At 41.5% G+C, this 18,623-nt stretch overlaps 1 protein-coding gene across 7 annotated transcripts in view; it reads right to left on the bottom strand.

Moving 5' to 3' along the window:
• Positions 1–18,623, bottom strand: part of LOC135901332 (sialin-like) — a 52,801-nt gene that overhangs the window by 19,710 nt on the left and 14,468 nt on the right. For 3 of the 7 annotated variants that reach the window (XR_010564094.2, XM_065431082.2, XM_065431081.2), the window contains 4 exons: positions 15,627–15,759; positions 13,071–13,226; positions 11,953–12,038; positions 10,107–10,312 (listed from right to left, as the gene is read on the bottom strand). Coding sequence is in view for 5 of the 7 variants with exons in the window: in XM_065431082.2 (XP_065287154.1) it covers positions 10,107–10,312; positions 11,953–12,038; positions 13,071–13,226; positions 15,627–15,759 (581 nt within the window). In the remaining 2 variants the exon portion in view is untranslated. Of the gene's footprint in view, positions 1–238; positions 8,943–10,078; positions 10,313–11,952; positions 12,039–13,070; positions 13,227–15,626; positions 15,760–18,623 lie in introns of those variants that run through there. The other 4 variants (XR_010564095.2, XM_065431084.2, XM_065431085.2 and 1 more) reach the window with 3 other exon arrangements.

The raw sequence follows: 18,623 nt of genomic DNA on the forward strand, positions 1-18,623 counted from the left end.
AATATCACCTTGTTGTAAATTAATTGAGCATATCACTGCTAAACAAATTAACCAGTTTCCCAAGAAAAACTCCAACTTTAGCACCTCACCAGCATGGTTTCAGAAAAGGATGCTCAATGGTAAGCCAGCTAATTACGGTGATTCCCTCACTTGCCTCTTCTCTTGACACTAACAGACAATCAGACACAATTCTTTTAGATTTTAGCAAAGCATTTGATCGTGCAGCTCATGAATGCCTTAACAAACGTACTATGCCAAACATAACTAGAAGCGAGTTTTAATTAGCTGCGCATGCTAGCATACATTAAAGGATCTAGCACTGCATTACACAACTTCACTAATTTACCAATGCTTACTAATTCACTACCATGAAGAGCTTTTGAAGAAATACACTTCATATGTAGTGTGGCACAGAAAAGCTATCTCTCAATTCCAAGTTGAAGGAGAATGGATGCACAGGGTTTCATTATGCTATATATTGCACAAAACTCCAGTGATGCGCAAGGGCTTTGTGGACACTAGGCACGCGTTCACCAAGACAAAACAGTCCACAAATAACACATGAATTGCTGTGCTATGTACACTTTTTTTTTCTTGCAGATGCACTTGTTTGTATCTCTATTGTTGCACCAATGATCATCTTGGACTGCTGATTTTAACAACTACAATAACACGAGTTCTGAATTGACAGATGGCGTCAAAGCCGTGAGCATTAGGTCCATAACACATTAGCTGTATCACACATTAGCTTTATCACGAGCTAATGCTCCTTCAACAATCAGTTTCTTCTGATCTGGATGCATTGCACATGATGAAGCTGCAATTCACACCTGCCCCAGATTATGTTGAGCATGTCTACTCAACATAATCGTGGACTGTAACAGCAGGTGCGCAAGGTCACATGGCACAGCAAATAAAATGAAATTGTGGTTCAATGGCAAAAAAAAAAATGAACGGGATATGAGTGCACTTAATCTAAACATACATGAGCATTTAAAACTCGTATTCTGCCCCCACCGAAACACCACAGCAAGAAATTGAACCTATGAACTTGTGCTCAGTAGCAAAACATCGTAGCCAGTGAGCCACAACTGGTGGATTACATGGTGCTGCACTGTGACTACGTCTATGCTTGCATGCCCACAAACTCCTGCTGCCAACAGTGCAAGTCATGTGTTCAAAGATGCGTCCATCATCCCAGTGCAAATGAGTTTCAGAAGGTATCGCATAAAAAAACAGTGCATGCATGAATGAACAAACAGCCGCGAAAAATTATTTTGCTCTGTCAATCAATTACAGACTGTACAACAAGCAAACTCAAATATAAGCAAGTAAAAGCACACCTTACCGGCATTTCATATAGTAAAGCAGCTCTTCAGATCTTTTTTTTACAGAGCATTGCAGAAAAGCTACATAAGACATGGCTCCGCAGAAATAAATGCTACGTGTCCAGATCTTCATATTACCCTGATCTCAAACAGTGTGAACACTATTGCATTACAAAGTACAGTAAAGCCCAGTGCTATCTCATGCTAACAGTAATTTATTCTCTTTAACGAGCAAAAAGTAGTTTTAAGGAGCCATTGTAAAAGTCATCGACCCAGCTAAGCTTATTTTCAAGATTTCACACAAGCACAACTTTAATGCTGGCAACATATCAAAATTTGTTATGTTGTCACAATTTCTGAACATTCTTTTCCCTAAAAAGAAACACATTTCATCCTTGCCCTCAGGTCCTATGCACATCTGCAAACATTCACAAATGAACATGTGAAGTGTATGCACATGATGACAGTTAGTAAAACTTGGTTACAGCTACATGAAAAGATGTGTCAGAGATAAAAAAAGTCCCTGCCTTGCGGCACTTGCACACAATGCAGCGATAACTTTAATGGGTGTCAAATATTTTGACTGCTGCAAATATTCATGGCCACATGCTCAAGCAATGTTGCAAGCAGTGTTGCATAAGCTTGTCAACAACCACAACTTGCCAGTTGGCGACAAAACAAGCTGTATGTAGGCCAGCAAACTTCGGGCTTTCCTTTAGTGAATTTTCTGCATCCAGGCTTTTCACTATAAGAAATCTGTATAAGCTGTCGCACTGTCTTTGACACATTCTTCATCTGCATTTGCATGGATTTGAATAAGACTTCAAGCATAGCAAAGGATAATTGATGCAAAAAAAGCCATCATGTATTGAAAAGTGCAACCCTCCCATTTGGCCTTTTCATTACCATTAGAAACAGCAAAAACAGGAAACAGTCATGTAACGCTGACAGAATATTCTTCAAGAACTCCTGTTTGTTCAGCATAAATGCATTGCTAAATCATTTCGCTGAACAACAATTTTTCTGCATAAATGCAAGTTAATAAATAAATAAAAGACAAGAGGACCAAACATGTTTCTCTAAATTGCATGCCCAAATAAAAGCACTGATGACATCATAGCATGCTTTCATGGACTGCTCTGCATTGCTGCTAATTTTGGCCCTATTCGAACAACGGGAAAAATGTATACCTGGACACATCTACAGCGAGTGCATCTACTTTAAATGACCGTCATAGCAATTCAGAATTCTCATTCTTTTTTACGTGGGATGCTGTTAGTGCATAGTTTGTGTTTACAGTGAGGTGATCCTTACAAGGAAAAAAGAATGGTGTCACGATAACCATGTTTTGTTTTACAGGTGTTGACATTCAGATCTTTCTCAAGAAGCATTGGTTGAACGTCTGATAGAGAGTGCTGCAATCTAAAACACCATGGGAAGCTGGTGTCAGAGCTTTAATATAGCATTGGTACACCCCCTTTCACAATTACGTAATTTTCTGGCATACAAAACCACTGCTCTACTTTTGTTATTTCACAAATGTAATCTGCTAATCTAGCTTTATGTTTTCTTATACTGACACTTTAAATGCCCTACTGCACTCTTTGAACACAGTAAATAAAGTGGCATAACTTGTTAAACCTGCCGAAAATGAAAGCCTGACTGATGAGGTTGCATACACTCCATATGAAATTGATGCCAACATTTGTCAGAACTTTGGCCCCTTCAGTCTCGGCATACACTTTTGAGGACACTTTTTTTGCCATTATGCCATTACTGTGCAGTGGTTGCAAGGAATAGACAACGAACATTGAGTAAATTGAACATTCTGCTTTCCTAAAGTACACCCATTTCACTTCTGAGAGTATGGTGTCGCTTCAGACGACCGCTTTGGCGAAGACACTGCCGTGTTTGATGGGTCATTTGAAGTGGGGCGTTTAAGTAGCCATTGCGAAAGATTTTCTTTACTTTGTTGGTATGCTTGCACCCAACAATTAACCTATGCATGCAACTTGAGCGGGTGACTTAATATTTTTGATGAAGAGACGTAGCATGACCGACTCCACATTAAATAAATATTTAATTACTTTATGATTATGATGGGTCTCTATAAACCGCAGTCATTCTCATCCCACCTTAACTTGCTTGCTTTGAAGTCTCCAGCACCCTGGCATAAAATGATGTTAGCTTTCACCCATTTACCAACAGTCAATCGTAATTCGTGGCTGAAAGGGTTATGTTATCACCATCCTATTTTATGTCCACTGTAAGACAAAGGCCTCCCTCCCGGTAATCTCCAATTGCTGCTGTATTGCACCAGCCAATTCCATCCTACACGTGCAAATATTTTAGCCTGATCATTGCATGTAATCCTCTGCTGCCTTCAATTTGTTTTCCCTTACCTTGCACTCTTGCTGCTACTGTAATAGTCCACTTGTAATCTGTTCCGTACATTACATCAGCTGCAAATTCTTCCGCCTAAACTTAACGGAGATTTCAGCTACCAGTCTTTCCTCTCTAAGTCTAGTGCATACTGCCATCTTCCTATCTATTAACTTCATGCCTATCAATTTCTGTTCCATTCCTCATTTTCACTGAACATAATGTTGTGGTTTAACTTAATTAAACCAGTAAGAAATTGGAATCAGCTGGATTCCCCTAAATTTCACAAACAAGCAGAGCACTGCGAAAGAAAGCAAAGGCAGACAAGGAGACAAAGCAAGCCTAGCAAGCATAACACGTTGCACGCTTGCAATTACATAAAACCAGGCTGGGCAACAAGGTAGGAAAAGTAATGAAAGCGTAATGTGATGATTTCTCAATGATCCAAGCACTGCCCTCATCAGGCGAGAGCTGCAGCTCCCAGCAAGTTGGCATGGATGAAATGAAAAGAAAATGCTAGAAGGTCGCAAAGGAGAGCCTCAGACTAAATGAGGAACATTTAGACAACATTAGAGCAGTTGATTGGAGCAACTAGGGAGGTTGTGAAAAGGTTTGTGGTGCAGCCTAACGATGGGCATACATCCACGTTAAAAGCTGAAAGAACCAATTACAGCCATCACTGTAAAAATGAAGGCTGGTGCGTCTAGACGGTTGTCAGTTCCACGTGATACATTTCAATAAGCCCAATCATGCCTGCATTCATTCTTGTGAATGTGACACGCATGCAGGCCATCATAAGCAAAGGCACCAAAAAGCAATTGAGCAAGTGACGCTTCAACAAAATGAGTTACCAGGCACATGCACACTGGCCAGTGAAGTATGCACCCAGTATACCAGTAAGCATGAAACCACAGTACAAGGAATCGCATACACTGCTTCACTCTGTAAACCAGTGTTGCTATACTGTCAACCTCCGTTATTTTGACCCTGACCGGACTGAGAAAATCGATCAAATTATCCGGCGAGTCAAATTATATAAACGAGATGCAGAGAAAAGCGCAAACCATACCACTGATTCATTTGGCAGTATTTGCCTGATTATAGCACACCCGTAAGGGTTTCTACTCGCGTAATTGTCGGAAGTACAAAACTAACATAGAACTGACACGAAAGATCCTAAACAAAGTAGAAATATAAGGTGCATCCTATATTTTAGCAACCAAAATGGGCAATGGCCTAACATTTGTTGCACCACAGTAACCAGTTTTATAGAAGTCAGCTTTGCCGCATGATTTTTAAAGTCAGCTTTGCCGCAATATAGTTGTGTTATGTAAAGCATACAACTGCGGCGAAAGCAGTTTTTTATTTTTGTCTGTTTGCGCCACACAGACAATCTTTGACCCAACTTACTTGAAAAAAAAAAGAAAAGGAGGGTGTTAAAAATTGGGCAAATGCCATAATCAGACATTGTGAGCTACAGTTATTGCTTAAAGATCCTCCTAGGGCAGGCCAAAAGTAAGCGTTTTCAAAGGGGGACTTGTGTGTTAACTGTCCCCTAAGCGTTGCCGAGGCATACATTTCCAATAAAGGTGTTGCTATTGGGGTGACTATAAGGGTCAGTGAGTGCATGCTGACTATTCAATTTATTCAGCAAGGGCGCATTTTAGGATAGAAATAATTAGAGTTTTGGCCTATATAAATGCATGGGCAGCAGACAGGACTTTCGGTCAGGATCGAATTAACCAAACTTGAATTAAAGGAAGTCTAGTGTATTTCTCTAGCGAATATTCCACTAATATGCAGCAGTGAAAGTCAGCTAGGGTATGCTAAATACTTTTCAGTCTACTAAATATATGTTAAGAAAGATTTCAACAAGGTCAGCTATGACAAAGGGGGGCAGCGGTGGCGTAGTGGCTGAGTATCCGCCTCGTGTGCAAGTGGACCATGGTTCGAATCTCGGTGCCGCGAAATTTTCCACTGGATTAAAAAAAAAAAAAATCTGCGTGTTGATAAAAGTGCATAAACAGGCCTGGAGTGCAGCCTGATCCCGGTGACCAGCACCGGTAACGCACTCCCTCACCAGAGCAGGATTGGCCACCCTGGTGCACTACCTGGCCACAACCTCTTATATGAATACAACAATCAAACCCCATCCCTCAGCCTCCAGCGGCTGCAAAGCAACTGACCACGGCGGTGGTCAGACCTGTGACACAGCAAAGGGTGCTAAGAATCTCTGGATCCGGACAGGCCGCCATTGAGATGAACCTGGCAATGTCTAACACTAGAACATTATCTAGTGAGGCGTGTCTAGCAGTGCTATTGGAGGAATTAGAGGGCAGTACATGGGATATAATATGGCTATGTGAAGTTAGGAGGACAAATGAAGCATATAGAATGCTAAAGAGCGAGCACGTCCTGTGCTACCGGGGCTTAACAGAGAGACAAGAACTAGAAGTCGGATTTCTGATTAATAAGGACATAGCTGGTAACGTACAGGAATTCTATAGCATTAGCGAGAGCGTGGCAGGCCTTGGCAGGTCTTCACACTATCAATCAGGTGATATAGAAATGTGCGGAATTTAACCAACCCTTATATATAGCTTTCATTGATTAAGAGAAAGCGTTTGATTCAGTCGAAACCTCAGCAGTCATGGAGCTATTACGGAATCAGGGTGTAGACGAGCCGTATGTAAAAATACTGAAAAATACCTATAGCGGCTCCACAGCCACCGTAGTCCTCCATAAAGAAAGCAACAAAATCCCAACAAAGAAAGGCGTCAGGCAGAGAGATACGATCTCTCCAATGCTATTCACAGCGTGTTTGCAGGAGGTATTCAGAGACCTGGATTGGGAAGAATTGGGGATAAGAGTTAATGGAGAATACCTTACTAACTTGCAATTCGCTGATGATATTGCCTTGCTTAGTAACTCAGGGGACCAATTACAACACATGCTCACTGACATGGAGAGGCACAGCAGAGGGGTGGGTCTAAAAATTAATCTGCAGAAAACTAAAGTAATGTTTGACAGTCTCGGAAGAGAACAGCAGTTTATGATAGGTAGCGAGGCACTGGAAGTGTTAAGAAAATACATCTACTTAGGGCAGGCAGTGACCGTGGATCCGGATCATGAGACTGAAATAATCAGAAGAATAAGAATGGGCTGAGGTGCGTTTGGCAGGCATTCTCAGATCATGAACAGCAGGTTGCCATTATCCCTCAAGAGAAAAGTGTATAACAGCTGTGTCTTACCGGCATGGTAAGACACAGCTCTTATGGAACGAACTGAGCTATGGAAAGAAGAATGATGGGTGTAACGTTAAGGGATAAGAAATGAGCAGATTTAGTGAGGGAACAAATGCGAGTTAATGACATCTTAGTTGAAATCAAGAAAAGGAAATGGGCATGGGCAGGACATGTAATGAGGAGGGAAGATAACCGATGATCATTAAGGGTTACGGACTGGATTCCGAGGGTAGGGAAGTGTAGTTGGGGGCGGCAGAAAGTTAGATGGGCGGATGAGATTAAGATGTTTGCAGGGACAACATGGCCACAATTAGTATGTGACCGGGGTAGTTGGAGAAGTATGGGAGAGGCCTTTGCCCTGCAGTGGGCGTAACCAGGCTGATGATGATGAACCATGATAAATGGGAATTTTCAAGTAGTAGAAGTATCAATTATAATTAACTATAATTTATAGTTGTTAAGGGAATGTGGTGGATACTATAAAAGAAACATACAAGGCATGTAAATATTCATGTGTATGTTTACAATGTCACATTTGCAGGCAACAAGGGTATTATCAAATACTTTTCGTAAGTCATTATGTTAATAAAGAAATCAAATGGGCCAAGTGAATGGACAGACTTTCATTGTAATGTCTATATCATCAAAAAATAAGCACTGAAAATCATTTCTTGGAAACAATTCAGAAAAATAAAAAAAATAAGAATATACTAGAATGATTAAATGTTGCTTTGAATGCTTCAAAGATTGCTGGAAAAACTTAATTCAAAATGTGCTTTAAGAAGCCTGCTATGCATTTAATGTGCAATATCCGCACCAAAAAAAGCCAGAAATCTGCTTGATATGGCAGAATATTTGCTAAAATGGCAGCATTTCTGTTGACTTGCTTATGGTACTTGGGAGAAAGAATGCTTTGTACGGGAGATGGAGAATGAAGCGCCCCTACAGCTAAGGAGCCTCCTGTGGTCATTTTGGGCACGTGCAAAGATTTCTAATGTATTGTACGTAAAATTTGCTTTCATGATGGATTATGCGCACATGCACTAAACCAAAACATTACCTTGCTAGCAAGCATCCGTCATGGACAGTCTCTGCACATCACATAAAAATAAAGTCACATATAGCAGTATTTGGACGTGTGCCATTAGATTTATATGTACGTAAACTAAATGCTACTTCAATCAGAGGAATAGGGAAAAATTAATGGTGAACTCCAACGTTCCATTAGAATTAACTTTTGTTGTAACGTAGGAGAGATTGCATGCTCTACGACTGACTCAGTGCATAAGTGCACACTGGAACAGCTCACTTGGAGCAGCTTCCACGAACAAATCACTTCTCGATCCTCTTGAGATGCCAGATTTGAGATTCCACACAGTGGGATGTAACTGCTGTCACAATGTACAGTAATATTGGCCTTCTCCTTTACTACATTACAAAGCACACAACCATGTGTTTTCATGCCATGCGCACTCTTTTCTGTAGCCACTGAACTAATTTTCAATGACAAAATTGCCCAGGCACCAGTCTAAGCATTTTGGATGTGGGCGACAGTTTCAAAGTGAGTGAATCATGCAAGTTCCTATAGCACATATTTGTTATAACAGCAACTTGAATCCGCCAATCACTGGCATGGGGGCATACACTGTGTTTTCCACGCCAGTTTAGCAGTGCAACTAGTGCTTTTACACTGATGCAAAGCATAGGCTGATGGTCAACCAATCAAATTTAATTACCTTATACGAATATTTATTTATTTATTTATTTACAGTACCCTCAGGGCCCAAAAGGGCGTTACAGAGGGGGGTGGGTACAACAATAATAAAAAATACATGCTCAAACAATTATTAGTATTAAGGTGATAAATTCAAAAGATAATCAGTTATTGCAGTCTTGAAAGATGATGCCTCCTCGATGCAGGCGATGGAGGGGGGAAGGCGGTTCCACTCGGCACTGGTTTTCGGCAGAAATGAGTCAAAGAAAACATCTGTGCGACAGAAAGGAATGAACACTTTAAACCGATGATCAAGACGCGACGACATGTACGAAGGCTCTGAAATTAAGTCTTGTTTAAGCGAGCTGTTTTGGTAAAAGATTTTTTGAAAAAGGCAGAGACGGGAAATTTTTCTTCGAATGTGCAAGTTAATAAGGCCAAGGTTCGACTTCATTAAAGAAACGCTAGATGTGCGGGAATAATTAGAAAGGATGAATCGTGCTGACCTGTTCTGAACTGACTCAATGTTATCTGCTAGTGTTTTTTGACCAGGGTCCCACACAGATGACGCGTATTCTAGCTTCGGTCTAATTAGTGTTTTATAGAGCAGTAACTTCAAATGGGGTAGGGCTTTTGAGAAATTCCTGCGAATGTAGCCAAGAGATCTGTTTGCATTGTTCGTGATATGTTCAATGTGCGCATGCCATGAAAGATTACTGTTTAGCTACCTACGTAATATAGATACCTTCGTAATATACAGCACTTTCAAACTCCTGTTAAATAATAATAAAGTATATACTACCCAAGATTTTAAAAATGCAATAGCATGAAGCATTTCAACGGCACAAAAACTATAGGACTGAAAGAGCATGCCAATGGCAGAAAAAGTCAGCTGTGCCATGCATACACTTGTTTCATTGAGTCGCACATGCTACGTCTCAATGGCTATTCTGTCAATCATCTAAAATCCATTCTTTAAGCACATGAACAACTGATGAGAAAAAATAAAATGCATTAAGCATAAATGCAGGGCATAAAAGTGCTTGCATCACTGCAGTGGGCATCACAACAAGCAAACAGTCTTCAAGTGAATCTTTGAGGAAAGTAAAGAATGCACGAAATTACAAAACCAAAGAACGCTTCTGTACGGGAAGAGACTAAACAGACATAGTAAGCACACTACTTGATGCTCTAAAAACCAACTGGGCTCTTGTGCACTTAGCAGGAAAACTTTGAAAGCTTTCCTTAGGGGGAGCCTGGCAAATTAAACGCCACATAAGACATGGTTGTTGGTATCACAGTATATCAGCAGGAACACTACTCTCGCACCTCCAAGGAATAGAGAGAAAAAAAAGGTCAGTCAGCACAACAAAGCAGTCCACTGTGTTAACTGACGCTGTAAGGCACACCGTTAAATGCTGTCAGTGGCAGTAAGACCTTGCATCCTTTGAGCCCTCTAGTGGATCGTCGTCAAGAAGTTCATCGCTAGGAACAAGCGCAGCCGCTGAGCCCCGAAGAGGAGTGGCCTGCTGATGTGCCCACGGTTGCACTTCCGCCGTGCCGAATGCCAAGAATACCACGGCTCCAAAGGCGCACATCGCAGCAGCAATGTAAAACACGGCATTCCACCGTGCAATGGTCTCCTGTGATTTGCACAAAAAGAAAAAAAAAATGAGAAAAGAAAAGAAATGAAATCACTGCGGTTGCAATCTATGTAACATCTTCAATAAAGCATGATGTGCACAGTACCCATGACGCGTGTGCGAAATAGGCCTGCCAATGCTCGTCAAAACCAGAATGAAGCTGATATACAAGGATCTACCATGTTGCCACAGAATGCTTTTAAACTTCAATGAAGACTAGACGTACGGGACACTGATCCAATACCATGTAAGAGCTAGCAGGTCTACTCCACTGTGAAAGCTTAATGGTACAGCAATAAATTTATGATCTTCACCACCCCTTATCTCTACTTCTAATTTCTTACTATCACTTCGTGACCACATGGATGTTCTCTTTAAAAAAAAAATACAAAACAGAATATTAGTGAGAAAGATAAGGAGAACCATGGAGTTAATTTTGGATGGCATAACAGAACATCGTGTCACTTAGATACAATTAAGCAAGTATCCTGAAATTAACACAAAAAAAGTGAAAAAAAAATATATTTTTTCATTTGAAGCTAAGTTGAAGTGTATAGTAATTAGTGTCAAATAATTTTGAAGTGAATAGTTCCAATAATTGTGAGATTTGTATATAAGCTTAACAAAGAGCCATATGTTGACAAATCCAAGAAAACTTGGTTCTCTACATGAAGAAAAGGAAACAAGTTCATTTCTGGAGTAAGTTTATTTTCAAAAAGCCGTTACTCAGATATTTTCACGGCAGTGCGGGACTTGCGCTACCATGAAACCACATTTAAGCCAAAGATCTCCATTATCAGCATCACCGAAAGATTGGAAACAGAGCTGCTTTGCTAAAGATATGGCGTGGATAATTCATGCATCTGCAAATGGAGACTTTCTACAAATATGGGCATTGTATGCAGTTATTTAAAAGGAATATACATGCAAATTTTTATTTACATTCTTTTTTTTAGAGTGTTATAATTGGAGGTGCAGCTTATACAAAAAAAAATGCATATATTTAGTTTGTTTCAAGTATTTCAAGTACTTTGAATGCTTAAATCCAAGACAGAGTGAATATCAAATATCATAATATTTGATCAAATATTCGAAAACATTGGATATTAGAACAAGCCCAGATATCAGTATCGCTCACGCAGCGAATGCCTCAAGATCAAGGCTAAAGAAATTCTGACAATCATGAGGCACCATTACAATGTGGACAGCACATATAAAGTCTGCTAATATGTGTAGGACTATTGCTGTCCCAATAATTGTAGTGTTACGGGTTTTATCGGCAGTTAGCGGGAAACCGTAGCCACAGTCACGTCGGGTTGAGCGCAGAGCAGCCGAACAGACCCGGCCAAATGCGAGCGCGAGCCGTAGCGCCGAGGCGTCTATCCTCTTCCTCTTCAGTGGACAAGCCGCAGGAGCAATGCTCGAGGTCTTCTTCATTACAATAGTCATAATTTCAGTAAAAACTCTACATCTTAAAACTTCAGGGCACACTCGCCAACAGTCTTCCAGGTCAACAAAGATAGGCACAGCTAGATACCTTCGTACACAGCTAGATACCTTCGTGCACGAACACAGAGTCATAATGTGGCGTGATTCAGTCTGATTGGCTAAAAAATTACTGGATATGCATGCTTACTCACATTGCTTTCTGTCAGGTAGCCAACCACAAGAGGTGCGAAAATTCCAGCAGTATTGGAAATGCAGTTTGTGAGTCCCATGACAGCACCTAAATATAGAAAGAAAATGTTATGACAACTGAACTCTTTTTATTCCCCGAATGTGCTTACTAATTATGTTAAGCTTCACTGACTCTGATATCAACATAATAATGCGTTTACGACCAAGCAACAAGTGGAATGTAGGCACAAAATGCGTATTAGTCTATTAATTCACTAAAATCGGCACTCTATGTATGCAGCATTAAAGGAGTTCTGCACCACTCTTTAAACATAGTAAACTCACCTGCTCAGTCACTAGATAATACCACTATGAGCATCTGCGCCTCATACTGTTGCTGTACTCACAGATGGGAGCCAGCATGCAGTTTCGTTGGAAAGGCCACCTGCTCTCCCTTCAACTTCCTGAAATCCCCCCACTTTTTGTGCATAACCCAGTGCACATTTCACATGACAGCCATTGGTCAGATTTTCTGAGATATTATAACTAAGCACTATCCATGACCAAAGAAGAAACTGAAAAAGTTTCATCACTGATAGTGTGGTGGTTCCATCAGGCGGCAAAGAATGATACCACTGTGCTGTATCTATCAGGCAAGGAGGATTTGGATCAGGCAAGGAAGATTTGGAACAGGCAAGGAGGATTTGGATAAGGCAATGCAACAGTTGTGCCACACAATCTTGGGGCTGTGCATGAAGATATGCGGAACATGGCATGACCTGGGCATGGTGGCAAAGTTTTGAGTGCAGTCTGAATGAAAAAAAAAAAGGAGCGAGGGGAAGGCCATTGCGTTGTGGCAACAGAAACACCTGATTGCTGATAACTCCTTTCAAACAGGGTATATTAAGGAACTTTTTGTACCAAGAGATTCATAAGGGAATGCCCATTAATACTAGCCACATTCTACACCTTTTATATGAAATGTTGCAGGGCCCCTACTGAAGAAACATCTGTTCGAAAACAACTGCACTAAGGCACCCCAGCATGAAAATAGTTTTTAGTAAGACAGCAAACTGTGAGATTCTTCTGCCACGCAAGTAAGCAATATTGGCTGTCAAAAAAAAGAAAATGCTTCACTTGCCAGCAAAATCAGGTGCGAGGTCAATAGGCAGGACACCACCACCACCATAGAGGATGCCAGCACATGTGTTGGAGAGCAGAAGCGCCACATAGGCGGCCACCCAATTGCACCGGGCAAACGTCACTCCAACCAGTCCGACACTTACTGCAGCAAGTCCTGCAAGGGCAAAGAGGGTTTAGAATACACTAATACAGTAGGCATTTTTATTGTCTCTGCCAATGATTCCAAGAGCAAGCAGATAACCTCTGGTTAGGGAGGCTGCACTCTACGTTGACGATTGCACAGGCAGGCAGTCACACACGCAAATAATTTTGTGCGTCATCAGTGTCAGTGACGATAAAATAAAGTATTAACAAGCTCAGTCAACTATATCCACCCTATCGTAGCTAAATTTTAAAAAGAGACAAATTGGTTTATGTTGCTCTACATTCAATGTTACGTCATTTGTTGTAATTGCACAGCATTTTTCCTTCATTTTTTTTTCTTCATTGGTGGTCCATGTAAAGTTTCCTTGCCATTTGTATTGCACAGACTTTACTACAGTCAAGCCTCGATATAATGAATCACACGGGACCGCCGAAAATCGTTCGTTATCTTGAAATATTTTTGTAATGAGAAACTTGAGGTTATAAGCCAGTGGACAAACCTACAAATGAAAATGACGTACCTTGGCAGTAGACGCATGCGCAGCCAAGCATATTCTCAAATAAATATGTTTCACTCACTTCAAAGTAGCTTATTTGAAGAAATCAGTGATTTGATAAGACTAATTGATAATCGGACAATAATGCTACGTAAAATCTGTTTAATATCATTCAACTTTTCCAACGTCTTTAAATGTCATCTTTAATATAGTGCGACATTATTGCCGTGCTACCAGCTCCTTGTGTTCGATGCACAAGGCCTCCGAGACTGAGTGTCAAGTATTGGAGGCCAGGCAATAACTTGAACACGCCAGATTTGTCGACATTTTAAAACGTTTGGTGGGGCTTAACAAAAGTAGAGTCCCTTCACATAATTTCCCTGCACTTTTTTTCTGCTATACATCAGTTAATTGCTGAATATACTGTACCTTGTTTTTCGATTACTTTTCAATGTTGGAAACAAAGTAGTCTACAAAACTCAGAATCTGCCACACGGAAGGTTTGGGTGCACGTACATTCTTTCGCTTCGCGCACTGCTTGTGCATTTCGTTGTATCGAAAAAATTTACATTTCATGCACAAACATCCATTTTATGAAGTAGCAATGATCGATCGATGCCCAACACAAAAATGGGACGTCTTATGGACATCCATTACATGTGAACTGATGGTACAGCACGATATGGTCGCACCAACTGCGTAGCATCACCCACGTCAAAATTATGCAAGGCGCATACAATGCAAAAGCTATGGGGGGCCTGCAACGCACGTCTAAAGTACAAACTTCATAGATGTTCCATGGACATCTAAAACTTTGTATGATGTACGTCTGAAGTAATGTTCTTAGAGATGTCCTATAGACATCCAAAATTTTGTCTGCTGTACATCTGATGAATGAACTAAATGGATGTTCAAAGGACATCCAAAACTTTGATGCCATTGTACATCCCTTAGATTTATGTGCATGTGAAGGACGTCCATAGGAGATCCCATTTTTTGCTGGATGTATGGATAAATCCGGTACATCTATCGGATGTTTGTGGCTATCTGGGCCCCTGCTGCAGACTGTGATCGTACACATTTTCCAGCCTCTAGATCCCATGTCAACAAGAAAAGGCGTGAGGCAGGCCCAATCAAGAACAATATATAGCTACTCACCACATGTGAAAACGATGGCTCACACAGTTTATTATTCCGGTACAAGCAATTGGCCTCCTGGGTCGTCACATGCCACATTTACAGCTATCACCACCAAACCTACTGTGATAAGCATCTTCACCTATCTGTTTTACGGCGTGTGGCGCCATTGGTAGTGTAGTGCATGCCTTTAGTAGGCGACAATCCAAATGCATCGCTGTTCCCTGCTGCAGGCAGCGCGATGTGGGCATGACGGTTCATTTCGGCGGCATCTGGTGACGCCCACCAGCTCGATTTCGACAGTTTCCTGTCGCCCTCTTAAAACCCAATGCAAATGAAAACAACGAAACGTGTCTCGGGCCGCCGGAGCACCACCAGCTCGACGTGCATCAGCGATTCGTGCGACACTTTGCATTACGCAGATGTCAACAATAGTTGAGTCTGTCGAATGTTTTTCGTTACTTCGGATCATGTTTTCCTGGTTAGTATGTTTTTTTCTCATGGTTTTTCCAAAACGTACCAACAAGGTTCTACATTTTGATACATTTTGTTTGAAGTGAACTTGTACCAAAGGAGCTCCCAATACAGTACCAAAAGTTATTATGGGCTAAGAAAGACCAAAGAAAAGTCCTGCCTGTTATATAATAGATTGTTGCATGCTTTTGATGCAATAAAAGATTTAGCTCTATCCTGACTGGTTTAGTATAACAAGGCTCCAATGTAATGTAACAGCAACAATTATGAAACCAAGTGCACAACAATGGCCATCAACATACCTGCACACTCGAAGGTCTTTCTTATGGCGGTTACACCAAGGACTTGCTTTTTGTGAAGCTTGTCAGCCATGAAGCCACAAAGTATTCCAACAACTGGTTGGCCCAAGTATATGCTGGCATTCATGAAACCATCCTGAAAGATGAAGTTCTAATATGTAACACACTTTAAGTGAACGCTAAAGGAAAATAGTAAGCTGAGTTATATCGATAGGTTATTTGTCTAAAAGTCTACCATGCTTTTCTTTGCGCTGACATAATGACCTTGTTGCACATAGAATTGTCACTGGGCTGCTGCCCATCAATATGAATTACCTGTGCCAAAACAGATGAGATTACGTAATCTCCACATTACCTCCGTTTCTGCTGCTCTGTGCACCAGCCAGTGCTGACATCACAAGAGGTAGCCCCGTAAAATCATAGGTGGCACCATGGAAATTTCCCATTTTTCACAATTTTCACTTTTACAAAAGCTTTGATCCATTACAAATGATGAATTAATTATTATAGAAGCCTAATCTTTGAATCTAGCTCGATTAGATATTTTTCTTTAGTGTACCTTTAAGCCAGACTATGAATTATTTCCTTATGTGTGTTTTTCTGTATGGATGCATTGGAAATGCATGAAGCTGTGTAATTATGCGCGCCTGGCTATGCAGCTATGGCGCGGTTTGTCCAACTCTCAGTGAAGCAGATTTATATCATGCAAGAAAGTGCCTAACCTTTCCTTTTTGTACTGGTCTAACAGCTCTAATAATGTAACAACTACATTTATAGATATAGATACACTTCACACTCCATGACTGCGGACACTCGCTGTCAGAATGCTGGCGTGACGAATCACAGTAGCAGCAGTGAGCAATGTGGCCTTCGTGCTGTACATGCTGTACTGTTGTACAGCATGTACTGCTGTACTGTTGCATGTACTGCTGTACTGTACTGTACTGTACTGTTGTACAGCAGTACTGCTGTACTGTACATGCTGTTCGTGCTGTACCGCTCACTTCTATGCAAAGTGAGCGGTGAGAACACATTGCACGGAAAGCTACAAGCCATCAGCCCACCTAGACTGTGCCACCAAAGAAGATCACCTTCAAAATAAAGCCCTCGCGACCGCACACGGCCAAAGTACAAGCCCCCATCCCCTCCCCCAGTGCCATGTGAGTGACAGAAAATGGCGTAATTCCTCCCCTTGTGCATGCGAGATTGAGCCACCATCATTGGCTCATCATTGCATGCTCTCACTCGAACACACAATGTCCGGCTCGCAAGGACGATGTTAACATGAGACGAACTCAATACGTAACATCGCAAAAAAAGCCTGTAGCTATAGGCAGAGGAGGTCAACCCAGCGTGCCTCCCCCTACCTCCCTCCACCGTGACACTTTATCTCATTTCTTCATCCCCACTTCGCTCAAGATTACCTACACATTCCTCTAGGTGGCTTTATTATGCCACACGCTCAGCGAGCTCCCCTTCGTATTTTCCCTGGCATGCAATTCTCTTCACCTCCAGGTGCCTTCCTCATTGGCTTGCTTCGCGGCTTCAGGCAGAGACACCACCGATTTCACGAGCTGGCCAGTTACGCTTAAGCTTAAAATATGCTTCAGAAGTGTTCGTTATTGAGCACATATCTGGGTTCCTCGGTGTTAAAATTATCCTTGTTTCCTCTAAAGCCAAGCTTTTAATTTGCCATCGAAGCATCCTATCCTGGTGGTAATCAACTACTTTAAACAAGAGTTCAATAACACTGCCAAGCTTGCTACTTAGTCAGATTTACAGTTTGAAAACCACATGTTTATGCACTTAGCCAGACTAGTAGCAGACTCTGAGGTTTGAACCTGGCAGCTGGTGTTATCCAGATGCATGAAGAGGCAGCAGAGTTTGTGTATTTGGGTATTTTAGCTTAGAGAGGTGAGTAGCAATAAGCATGTACCAGTAGGGGCCCCATGAGAGTGCTTCCTTATTATTTTTAATATGCTTTACCGCAATAAAGTTTGTATGCTTCGCCGCACGGCACAGCTGTAAGGCGGCGAAGCTAACATAAAAACGGCAATTTTTGGGGGTTTGAATATTTTGAACAGTAAAAGTGTCTTTTGAATCTAATCGAATACTAACCAATTAGAATTGAATATTCGATTTCGAATCTTCACACACCACTACTGACAATTCTACTGGCAGCATTTTAATGCTACTTCATACATGGCTGTGGCAATTTGAGCCTTTGAGGGCAGTTAAAGGGATGCATTTGTTTTTTCAGACTGCCCGATTTTTCGGCATTAACTGCACCCGTTACAAAAATCACACTTGGTTATCATCATTATCACTTTCTCATGCAAGAAGTCACAGTGCTCCCTGCTTTTGGTTGCATTTTGGTTTTTGTATGCATGTGTTAGGCTGTTTCAGCCGTTTGTCCCGAGCACGCCATGCCACAAAGGCAATGCCAGCAATGTGCCTACAATGTTGCGTAAAAGTTATTCAGAGGCCCATCACAGTTATCCACCGATGCTGCCAGCTGAAGTAGCATAATTTTTTTACAACGCATTGGATGATGAGGTTTCCAATGGCAAGTGAAGTGCAATAAATATTGGTTTATTGCACCTCAGAGGAGTGTTGGTAGAATTGGTAGAGTAGTAGAGTGGTACAGCTTTTTTCATTTGCGACTCATAAAAATTTCATTGAAGAATATTTAGTGCCCTGAAATGATTAAGTTCAGCAGCAAGTAGAGAGAGAGAGAGAGAGAGAAACTTTATTTTGGTTCCTTCAAGGATTTAGCGTCTCGAGGTCTCGGTCGTCTTGGGCGCCGGCGACTTGGAGCCTCTTCCAGCAAGGGTGGGCCCCTATTCCAGGGCTCCACTGAGCCTAGCTACCTCACTAGCGTGCTGCACTAAGGCCCTTTGGGCCGTGAGCTCGCAGCTGGTAAGCCGACTCTCCCATTGCTCCGCACTCGGGTTATTGTGTTGGTGGAATGATTTATTGTGTTTACATTCCCATGTGACA

The sequence above is a fragment of the Dermacentor albipictus genome, chromosome 3 (assembly GCF_038994185.2).
Source record: "Dermacentor albipictus isolate Rhodes 1998 colony chromosome 3, USDA_Dalb.pri_finalv2, whole genome shotgun sequence".
NCBI classification, from domain to species: domain Eukaryota; kingdom Metazoa; phylum Arthropoda; class Arachnida; order Ixodida; family Ixodidae; genus Dermacentor; species Dermacentor albipictus.